Source organism: Wallemia mellicola, assembly GCF_000263375.1.
Source record: "Wallemia mellicola CBS 633.66 unplaced genomic scaffold WALSEscaffold_26, whole genome shotgun sequence".
Taxonomy (NCBI): Eukaryota; Fungi; Basidiomycota; class Wallemiomycetes; order Wallemiales; family Wallemiaceae; genus Wallemia; species Wallemia mellicola.
The window spans coordinates 92443-103367 of NW_006531983.1; the positions used below are offsets into that span (position 1 = coordinate 92443).

Consider the following 10925-nt stretch of genomic DNA (forward strand, 5'->3'; position numbering starts at 1 on the left):
GCAGATCGTTTGGTGTACTTCCTTTTAGGTTTTTCGCTGTTGCTGCCGTTTCCTAGTTTGGTAGTAGATGGATGTAATCTTCAAAGATCAGGAATGTGAACTAAATTCTCAATCGGCGCTAAACTTACTCGGGTTTTACAACGCGGAATTTGTCTGTTATTCTCAGCTGCTGTTTGGGTGCCATAGAATTTGATGATCGTAATGAATCAAGTTGTTTGCTATCAAAATTTATATGAATTGACTATCTAAAAACTTGTTATAATCGTACAATAGTCCTTCCTCGGAGTCTTGCTCTAACACAGGAAGCTGCGTCTTTAGACTTTCCATGCTTTGTCCTCCTAATGACGCCAACTTGAGATCCAATTCTGTTACATACGGCTGTATAGTACGTTAGAATGGCTTAGATTACCTAAGATAGCCACCCACTTTATTTCCCGACACACCCTCGAACGCTTCTCTCACTTGGTCTTTGTCTGTCGTGTCCTCCATGATATCGACCATGTATCTGACAAACTCCCTGAAACTAACATACCCATCCAATTCAGATTCCTTAGCTAGGAGCTCATGTATCTCAATCATTTCATCCTCCTGTAATCACAAATTAGAAGGTTTACTAGCGCACTTTATAATCTGACACACTGGATATGTAATACCAAGACTTGCAAGTGCTGCTCCGAATTCACCATATGAGAGGCAGTTACTGTCATCTCTATCGAAGTACCTGAATGTGCTTTCTATTAAACGTCAGTGTGATCACAGAGAGTGCGGTTATCAACTAACCGAATTCTTCCAATTTGTCTGGAGTAACGTTACTAGCCTCCCTTGAGACGATCTATAGGAGACTTAGTTGATGAAAATACTGAGCTTAGGCTCACTCACTTGATTCTCAAGGAACGCAAACTTATTCTTCAAGTTGAGTTGCACCAGCTCAAACTCGAATTCGAGATCATCGAAAGAGAAAATAGTGTAATCATTCTCTTCGATATTTGCGTCTAAGCATTCATTCTCAAGTGCGTGTAGTTCTCCGTGTAGCAACTGTGCCAATGGTTCTGTCTCCGCTTGGAGTTCGTTGACGATGGTGAGTTGTGACTAGACATATGTTAGCAAATCACCGTAATGCTCTAACGATTATTACCTCAAGTCTACCGTCAAGTTCGCCAATCGCAACTGTAATACGTGAGAGCGACCTTTCGAATGTATTTGCAACCTCAGCAAAGGATTTTCTGAGGAATTCTTTGATATCTCTTATACGAGCGTTGATAGCTCTGGACCTGTTGGCCTCTGCCTCGGCCATCATTACCCATTTCTCGTCGAGGTCCTGCGAAATAAGTTAAGCTAGGGAGTAAACCATTGATGCTATAAACTCACCACCAATCTAACACCAATTGGGGGATCATAAGGACGTAGCTTGTATGTTTTTAACTTTGTCTGAATGTTTCCAAAAAGAGCTGTACAATCGGCTTTCTCAGAGACATAATCTCTCTTTGTCGTCTTTTTATGCTCTGCCAGTTGAGCACCTTGGAGTTTAACATCTGCGTAGCTGTCTGCTGGTGGGGACTTGCTCCATTCGATTTGAATTTGCTCGAGTGACCAAAGGAGAGCTCGAACCTTAGCTTCATAGCGATTTGAAGCCTGCCAAACGCTAGCTATGACATCTGCAAATGCAGCTACACGTCTTGCATTCGTTTCTTGCCTATCCATTGAAGAGAAAGCATGGAAGTATGATGCAACATAAGTCATTGTCGAGCGTTCATCCGGACGGGTGCAAAGGTCCTCTACATCAAGGAGTTGCTGTATTGACTTAGCATATCAACTAAATATACATATCTACTCACCGGTATACCCAAATGTTCTTCCGCTATGTCGAATGCGAGCTTCGTATTCGCGAATCGTTCTGTAGGATCCAATGTGTAATAATCTAGGAGATCGGGTCTGTGACAGTGTATCAAGGCGCAAAGTGCCAATCCGTCTACCCAGCTGCTAGTGAAATTCTCGACGCTTACGTCCTCATACGGTGCTGTCTTTCTTTGACACCAGAGAAGTAAACCTTCTTTCGCTTGCAGACCTTCCTCACTGAAGGATCTTAATATGTCTCTGTCTATTGAAGATCCACCTACCTAATCTCTGCTATAGTAAATCTCAAAATGAGCGTCCATATCATTCCTAAGATCAGTTTAAGGTTCTGATCCATGATATCTACACATATAAGAAGCGTATCATGATGGAAAGTAAGACACACCCTCTGGACCGATATTCGTCAAGACGATCCCTCGCGATCTTATAAAGTCAAGGGCTTTCGTGACGTTTTCGGCTTTCTGAACACGCATACGGGGGTTTACATTGTATCTGCCGAGGTTTACATCCCCTATGGAGCTTGTTAGGGTGTTCTATATTCTATATAAAGATTTCCGTACCCATTATCTCCATAAGTTGAATGAGTCTCACTCCATTGCTCAAATCACGCGCCAAATCAGACATAGGCTCGATACCAGACACTTCCAACTTTGTATTGAGCCATTTCATGAATGCTGTGTGTATATGAGTCAATATACGCGATATAAAGAAGGAACATACTCTTAGCTTGCACAGTCTCCCACTGCCTATCCTCAGAGAATGATTGTGAGCGCGAATTTGATCTAGAATGCCCAAAACTCCTGGATCGTTCAAGTACGCTCGTCATTTCGTGGTGTTTTATTTACGCGTCAAAGTCGTGGTAAGGAACAAAAAAGGTTATTTGAGTAAAAAATATAAATCTAGCTAATTAATGTTACAATCAGTTTAAATCAGAGCATTCTGCTTTAACTTCTCGACAAGTTCATCGACGGAATCGACCTTTTGTCCGCCTGTACGTTGAGCAGGTTCTGTTACTTTGATAGTCTCAAGTCTGTTCTTGAGGTCTACTGGGAGATCGCTTTCTTTGACATTCTCAATTGGCTTCTTCTTGGCCTTCATAATGTTTGGAAGTGAAGCGTAGCGTGGCTCGTTCAATCTGAGATCAGTGGTGACAATCATAGGAAGGTTACCCTCTACTGTTTCTAAACCACCGTCTATTTCTCTCGTCACGGTAGCCTTTCCGTCTGCTACCTTAAGAGAAGAAGCGAAAGTAGCCTGTCCGCAATCCAACAAACCAGCGAGCATCTGACCGGTAGCGTTTTCATCACCATCGATGGCCTGCTTACCCATTAAAACTAACTCAAACTTATCTCTATCGATGAAATGCTTGAGTGTCTTTGCAACCTGGAGGGGTTCGACATTGTGCTCTGCTTGTACATGAATAGCCTTGTCAGCACCCATGGCTAGTGCAGTACGGAGTGTATCCTGTGCTTTCTGTGGACCGATAGTGATAGCAGTGATTGAGTCAACTAACGACTTGTTCTTCTCCCTCAATCTGATAGCTTCTTCTACAGCGATTTCATCGAATGGGTTCATAGAGTGTTTTACAGTGTTATCGACGCCTTATAGGGAGTATTAGGAATAGTCCGAAATCGCTGAAATGGCTACTATCTCACCTTTACCGTCTGGGCTGACTCTAACTTTGACTGCGTAATCTATACAGCGCTTTATTGGTACTAGTACGTTTATATCTACTTTTCTGCTGGCTCTTATAGCGTTTACTCTACTAACGAACATGATCGATCTGGTTCAACAATCACAATGATCTCCGAAATGCGAAAACAAGGTTAAAATATCCACAAATTCTTATTTTCAGTTATTTTATTATATCCACTCTATATCATCTTCACATATCTCCATCATGAGACCGTCATCTCTCAGATTAGCCGACTTCGTCAAATCGGCGAGTTATTGCAGGGATACAGTCAGAAAATTAGACTATCCTGCTCACTTATGCGGTTATTTCTATCCAAAGTACGCTTTAGATGACTATTACGCACTCAAAGCATGGAATATCGAGTTAGCAACGATAAAGTCGGTAACTTGGCTACTTTATACATTATACACTAACACACTTGCAGAGACAGTTCATCTAAGGACTTCATAGCCACTCTTAGGCTTCAATTCTGGAAAGATACCATCAACAATGTCTATAAGGGCAAAATAACAAACGAACCAGTAGCCACAGCGCTATTCGACTCTGTTCAAAAGTTTGAACTCCCTAGACAGTCTTTTATGAACGTTATAGAAGGCAGAGAACGTGAATTGAGCCTGGAGACTCCGAGAGATTTGCAAAGTTTAGGTACAGTATTGGAGCTCACACAATCATCATTATTACATCTTCAACTCGAGCTGTTACTCCCTCAATTAACAGAAATTGATCCACTTGAGAAGGAAAATTATCAGCTTGCGTTAAGCCACATAGGGAAGAGTATCGGCTTGGCCACCCTACTACGTGCTCTCCCTTATCATGCGGCAAAGGGTCGACTAGTCATACCATCGGATATAAACGCTAATCATGGTGTCGTTGAAGAGGAGATCCTGCGTAAACTCGATAAAGTGGATGGGGATACGCTTGAGAAACTCTCTGACGCGACATTTGAGTTTGCGACTGAGGCGAATGACCAGCTGATCGCCGCTAGGAGTCTCCTCAAAGACGGAATAAGGAAGCAGCTGATGCCTGTATTCCTGAGTGCTGTCCCGCCTCAGGCATACTTGAATAGATTGGAAAAGTACAACTTCAACCCATTCGACGTGAATCTACAGCAAAGGTATTGGAAGCTGCCCTGGGAGGTATACAAGTCGTTCAAAACGCAGAAGTTTTGATTTGAGGATGTGTTATTTATATAATAGAGACTAATTTATGCATAACGAAGTTATATTCCAAAACGAGTGTAATATCACCAAGATGATTTGTCTGCAGGGGTTTAGCCTCTATAAAATAAAGCGCACTTAAGATACTAAGGAATAGATTTTTTATTATATTTTAACCCATCTCGGTAAAAACAGGTTAGAAGTTCGAACTCGGGAATCTTGATCTCCTACCTCGACGATGATGTTACGTAGATCGCTGTTTAACAGCAGATTATGCAGTAGGAGGCTGCTATCCACCTCAATAAGAGTATCTCAAGACACGCTCAAACAACCCCCAGCGCCGTTCGATGCTTTCTCTACAACTGGCTTGGATCACGCTTTCTTAGAATCTGCGTACGGCGAGTGGAGAAAGGATAACAACTCGGTGCACCCTTCTTTTGCTACCTACTTTGAAGCACTCGAGAACGGTGTAGATCCAGCTGAGGCTTTTGTACCACCACCAAAATTGGCAGGTGCTTTGGCTGACTCTGCTGCATCTCCAAAGCACACAGATTTGGGCGATCACTTGAAGGTTTGTACTCCCCTCTCGCGTTCTATTACCTGACTTACTATATAGGCACAACTCCTCGTTCGTGCGTATCAAGTTCGTGGTCACCACTTGGCCAGCTTGGATCCACTCAACCTTACACAAACTGATGTAAACAATATGGTACCACCAGAACTCAAAATCGACAGTTATGGTTGGTCAGAACGCGATTTAGATCGTCAAATTAGCTTGGGTCCAGGTATTTTACCTCGTTTTGCTATCGACGGACGTAACAAAATGTCTTTGCGCGAGATCATCCAAACTTGTGAACAAATTTACTGTGGTCCAATCGGTATACAGTACATTCACATTCCTGACAAGGATCAATGTGACTGGCTCCGTAAAAGAGTCGAAATTCCTCACCCATGGAGGTACAATATCGAAGAGAAGAGCAACATCTTAGACAGACTTCTCTGGTCCACCTGCTGGGAGCAATTCATCGCTGCTAAATTCCCTAACGAGAAGCGTTTCGGTTTGGAAGGAGCTGAATCACTCATTCCAGGTATGAAGGCTCTCATCGACAGAGCTGTTGACCACGGTACTAAGCACATCACCATTGGTATGCCTCATCGTGGTCGTCTCAACGTCCTCTCAAACGTCATCAGAAAACCATCAGAGGCTATCTTCAACGAGTTCACCGGAGCAAACGATGATACTCAATCTGGCGGTGGTGATGTTAAGTATCACTTGGGTGCTAACTACACTCGCCCAACCCCATCAGGAAAGAAGGTCAATTTGTCACTTGTTGCTAATCCATCACACTTGGAAGCTGAAAACCCAATTGTTTTAGGTAAAACACGTGCTTTACAACATATCGAAGGTGATGAAGGCAAAGGTGATTCTTCATTAGGTTTGCTTCTCCATGGTGATGGTGCCTTCGCTGCACAAGGTATCGTTTACGAGACACTCGGTATGGTCAACTTGCCAAACTACGGTACTGGTGGTACAATCCACGTTGTCGTAAACAACCAAGTTGCCTTCACTACTGACCCAGAAGACTCACGTTCAACTGCTTACCCAACTGACATTGCTAAGTCAATTGATGCACCAATCTTCCACTGTAACGGTGACAACGCTGAAGCAGTCACCTTCGTTTTCCAATTGGCCGCCGACTTCAGAGCTAAATTCAAGAAGGATGTTGTCATCAACTTAGTTTGTTACAGAAAGCATGGTCATAACGAATCTGATCAACCATCATTCACACAACCAATCATGTACGAAGCTATTGCTAAGCAACCAACAGCTCTTGCTAAATACGTTAAGCAACTTCAACAAGAGGAAGCTTTCACTGAAACTCAAATGGAGGAGCACCGTAAGGCAGTCTGGTCTAAGCTCGAAAGTGCTTTCAAGAACGCACCAAACTACAAACCACACGGTCGTGAATGGCTGAGTTCATCATGGGAAGGTTTCCCATCACCTGATGATCTCGCTGCTAGAGTTCTTCCAACAGCAACAACAGGTGTGAAACAAGAGACCTTAGAAAACATTGGTAAAGTCATTTCAACTTTCCCAGATGGATTCACTCCACACAAGAATTTGGCTAGAATTATCGGTAACCGTGGTAAAATGGTCATGGAAGGAAAGGGAATTGACTGGTCAACTGCTGAAGCACTTGCTTTCGGTTCATTAGCACTCGAAAAAATCCATGTTAGATTATCCGGTCAAGATGTTGAAAGAGGTACATTTTCTCAAAGACATGCGATCCTTGTTGACCAACAAAATGAGTCATTGTACATGCCTTTGAACCACCTTGGTAGCAGACAAGCAGGCGTTGTCGTATGTAACTCATCCTTATCTGAATTTGGTACGCTTGGATACGAGCTTGGTTACTCGCTCGTTTCACCGGATAATCTCACACTTTGGGAAGCCCAATTCGGTGATTTTGCAAACAACGCGCAATGTATCATCGATCAATTCATCGCTTCAGGTGAACGTAAATGGCTCCAACGTAGCGGTTTGGTTATGTCCCTTCCACATGGATACGACGGTCAAGGTCCAGAACACTCAAGTGGTAGAATAGAAAGATTCTTACAATTGGCTGATGACAATCCATTCAGTGTACCAACTGAAGAAGAAATGGCACGTCAACACCAAGACTGTAACATCCAAGTTGTTTACCCAACCACTCCAGCCAACTACGTGAGTGTTATTGATTTTTTTAGGTTTCTTCTAACATTATATAGTTCCACGTTCTTAGACGTCAAGTCCACAGAGACTTCCGTAAACCACTCATTTTGTTCTTCAGCAAAGCGCTCCTTCGTCACCCAATGGCTCGCTCTACTTTGGAAGAAATGACTGGCGAAACTCAATTCGAAAGATACATTCCAGAAAACAGTGAGAAGATGGTCGAGCCAGAGAAAGTACGCAAGCATATCTTATGTTCCGGACAAGTTTACCACACATTATACAAAGAGAGAGAGGAAAGACAAGCTTATGACGTTGCGATTTCAAGACTTGAACAAATTTCACCATTCCCATACGACTTGATTCAAAGTCATTTGGACAAATACCCTAACGCTGAGATTACTTGGTGTCAGGAAGAGCCATTGAATAACGGTGCATGGTCATACGTTTCACAAAGATTATTGACATTGGTCAAGCAAACTAAGCACCACTCTGAGCGTTGGCCTCAATATGTCGGTAGAGATCCATCTAGTAGTGTTGCAACTGGTTCAAAGGCTGTACACACCACTGAGATTAAGAAGATTTTGGATGCTGCTTTCTCAAGTGAACCTGGAAACGTTAGATTCGCTGCATCATGGTAAAAATCAACTGGTCGACATAATGATTTAAATATTCTTTGCATGTAAATATAAATAATAAAATGGAATATATTTTTCTCATAACTTATTAGCGATAGCCTCCGAATGCAAGTCACAAGTACAGCTGTTAAAGTAAATAAAGGAGCTTGCATATAAAATAAAGTATGATAGCAATTAATAAGATATTTAAGTTATTCACGCGTGTATTTTATCAAAATTCTAAATTTGGTAGTTATCTCATCGCGTCTCTTAAACTCCACCCATCATATCAAGAACGTGAAACCGGGGTAGATAATCTATCAACATGTACAAATCTTCTCCACCGGCAAGTCCATCACCGACACCACGTTCACACACCTCACACAGTCGCCAATCGTCAATAAGTACGCCCGGACAGCAAACTATACAATTTGCGGATGAAGAAAGGGAAAGAAGACGCGCAGAGGAGTGTTTTAACAATCAATTAGAAGGTTTTACATTGCAAGATCTTGATTATGATGACTATTATGACTACTCAGTCGAATACGGACGCAATGATTACGGATACACGCCTTCAAAAGCTTCAGAAGGTCATCCAACAGGCAGTACACCATTGAAAGATATTGTGAATGGTAGTACGCCCGCGCCTGCGTCTTCACGTGCTTTGCTCAGCAAAGAGCTTGATCGACTTATCAGCAACAAGCCGGTCAATCCATCACCATTTAATCCATCCAGATTTGGTGGTACGACGTATGAGGATACGAACCATAGTAGAACATTAGATGGTGCGCGTTTGCCAGATCTCACGGGTTTAACATATGCTACTGCTTCTCCGGATAAGGGAAGCACTCACAAGTTATTATCATCCAAGCGCACGCGGTTAGGAAGAGAAGATGAACAGGTTATACTCAACAGCATCAGTAATTTAGAACATAAGTTGAACGCACTCAATGCCGAGAACGCCCAGTCGAAGGAACGGGCGCAGGAGTTAGAAAATGAATTGATCGTAGCAAAGAGAGAAGTCGCACGCGCGAGAGCCAATAGCGCCCAGGAGGCGGAACAGGAGTGGCAAGCGAAGTGTAAGATACTCGCTGATGAGAAGAGAGGTAAGTGATGATGTCTTGGTTTTGCTTTTTTCTAACAAAATCTAGCACTCGAGGAGATGGGTAAAACACTGCGTAGTATAGTCGAAAACCTCAAAGGTGAACTCTCTTCTCAGTCGAAGGTCATCGACCAGCTCAAGGAGGATCGGAGTGCAAATGAAGCCAAACTGGTCGACAAGGACAAGCAAATTGGATGGCTAAACGGTCAAGTTAGTAAACTCAACAAGGATGTTGATGGGCTCTGGAAAGCCCTCAACGAGGGTAAACAGAAGGAAGAAGACAATTTGCGTAAAGAGAGAGAAGCCCGCGAGGAAGAGAGAGTAGATGAGAGACGAAGGGCAGTTAATGCAGCACAAAGTGTACAGGAGAAGTCAGAAGAGGCACCACCAAAGCTCGTCCTAAGGCCATTCGGTGCGCACCTTCGCCCTGATCCCTCCCCTCAATCATTCTTCTCTCCAACGAGAGACAGAGCAGCGCGTTCGCATCCGTCAACAGAGACAGCCCCTGCTGATCAACCTAAGCAGCAAGAGGCTGAAGATAAAGCTTCGCCTGTTAAGGAAGTTCCTGCGATCAATATCGAAGAAACTTCAGTTACGGCCACACCGCGTACATCGAAGCGTTCAACAAAAGAGAAACCAGGAATTTATTGGACTTTGCCAGCATCAACAGGTTCAACGACGAAAACTACGAGGAGGTCATCTGCTATTGTACCACCACCTACACCATCACTTGAGCAAAAAGTGAATGACGAGGGCTTCGTCGAGGGATTGATCGAGCGCATGGGCAAGAGTTCTTCAGGATGGGAAAGCAAAGTACCTCCACAGACGGTGCTCGCAAGAGTTGTGCGAGAATTAGAAGATGACTTCGCGCATTACAGGGGCATCTACTCTGAGATGTCAGAACAATTTAAGGTGCTCGATCCAGCATCTAATGCGGCAAAGAGGAGAGTGTTAACCCAGCATTTGCACCAAGTTATCACTGTCCTTGAATCCAAGGTATGTACTTTTTCCGTTTTTGGTAAACACTCACATGACGATGCACAGGCCGATCAGATATCATCTTTATATCAATTGTTAAAGTATGGTGATAAGTCTGTTAGCAAAACGCCTTCAAAGAAAACGCTCAAGACATGATTCGTTCGTTCAATCGGAACGCCTATGCCATTTTATAAAGACGAAGATATAAACTAAATGATATGCTATATAATATGTAAATTAATAGTTTAATAATAAAGAAATTAAAAATAAAATTTTCTTAATTTGCCGTCACTTACTTAATTGGCTATGACGTTTGTCGCTTAGACAAAAACGACGATGAGTGATTTGAAAGCCCAAGAGGAGCAATTGAAATCAAAGTTTGGACATTTAAAGCCAAAGAAAGGTGCGCCTGGTGCGTTATTGGGTGAGTTTATCGTTGCTCCACGGTGCATATATTAATTCAATACAGGGGCAAACAAAGGTAGACAATACTTTGACTCAGGTGATTATGCAATGCAGCAAGCCGGCGTTAAAACATCCTCGGAACCGGTTGGTACAGCTATACCAAAACCTGAAACGTGGGTCATACACTATTTCCAATAGAATAGCAGCTGACTATTGATTCATTAGCATTCCACACTCATCACCTAGTGCGAACTCCAACGCATTGTCTTCTTCACCTAACTCTGGACAACAACCAAGGGAGAGGAGAGGATCTGGAGAAGTGTAGACTAACGATAGAGGAATCAAACATGTTGTATGAAATTCTGATAAATTATATTTGCATTATATCCACTTTACGCGTCTTGTT

The 10925-nt window shown here is 42.9% G+C and overlaps 6 protein-coding genes across 6 annotated transcripts; 4 read left to right on the forward strand and 2 right to left on the reverse strand.

Moving 5' to 3' along the window:
• Positions 1 to 214: 214 nt before the first annotated feature.
• Positions 215 to 2683, reverse strand: WALSEDRAFT_33957 (actinin-like protein; the record flags this gene model as incomplete). Its single annotated transcript, XM_006960330.1, has 12 exons — positions 215 to 378; positions 427 to 588; positions 640 to 734; positions 781 to 832; positions 880 to 1089; positions 1136 to 1318; positions 1369 to 1791; positions 1836 to 2073; positions 2118 to 2196; positions 2240 to 2365; positions 2415 to 2528; positions 2575 to 2683. 12 exons carry the CDS (start codon positions 2678 to 2680, stop codon positions 229 to 231), a joined length of 1938 nt encoding a protein of 645 aa, XP_006960392.1. The 3' UTR covers positions 215 to 228.
• A 47-nt stretch (positions 2684 to 2730) lies between these two features.
• WALSEDRAFT_61405 (mitochondrion protein) lies at positions 2731 to 3633 on the reverse strand (the record flags this gene model as incomplete). Its single annotated transcript, XM_006960331.1, has 2 exons — positions 2731 to 3455; positions 3510 to 3633. The coding sequence occupies 2 exons, from the start codon at positions 3628 to 3630 to the stop codon at positions 2779 to 2781; spliced, it is 798 nt and encodes a 265-aa protein (XP_006960393.1). The 3' UTR covers positions 2731 to 2778.
• WALSEDRAFT_61406 (hypothetical protein) lies at positions 3610 to 4776 on the forward strand. The gene is made up of 2 exons (XM_006960332.1): positions 3610 to 3927; positions 3975 to 4776. The coding sequence occupies exons 1-2, from the start codon at positions 3755 to 3757 to the stop codon at positions 4717 to 4719; spliced, it is 918 nt and encodes a 305-aa protein (XP_006960394.1). The 5' UTR covers positions 3610 to 3754; the 3' UTR covers positions 4720 to 4776.
• Positions 4777 to 4948: 172 nt separating this feature from the next.
• Positions 4949 to 8058, forward strand: WALSEDRAFT_22107 (2-oxoglutarate dehydrogenase, E1 component; the record flags this gene model as incomplete). The annotated part of the gene is made up of 3 exons (XM_006960333.1): positions 4949 to 5278; positions 5324 to 7432; positions 7477 to 8058. 3 exons carry the CDS (start codon positions 4949 to 4951, stop codon positions 8056 to 8058), a joined length of 3021 nt encoding a protein of 1006 aa, XP_006960395.1.
• Positions 8059 to 8337: 279 nt separating this feature from the next.
• WALSEDRAFT_70513 (hypothetical protein) lies at positions 8338 to 10346 on the forward strand. Its single transcript, XM_006960334.1, has 3 exons — positions 8338 to 9140; positions 9186 to 10132; positions 10181 to 10346. The coding sequence occupies exons 1-3, from the start codon at positions 8360 to 8362 to the stop codon at positions 10268 to 10270; spliced, it is 1818 nt and encodes a 605-aa protein (XP_006960396.1). The 5' UTR covers positions 8338 to 8359; the 3' UTR covers positions 10271 to 10346.
• Positions 10347 to 10450: 104 nt separating this feature from the next.
• On the forward strand, positions 10451 to 10844 carry WALSEDRAFT_66233 (hypothetical protein; the record flags this gene model as incomplete). The annotated part of the gene is made up of 3 exons (XM_006960335.1): positions 10451 to 10538; positions 10584 to 10692; positions 10745 to 10844. 3 exons carry the CDS (start codon positions 10451 to 10453, stop codon positions 10842 to 10844), a joined length of 297 nt encoding a protein of 98 aa, XP_006960397.1.
• Between the last annotated feature and the right edge of the window lie 81 nt (positions 10845 to 10925).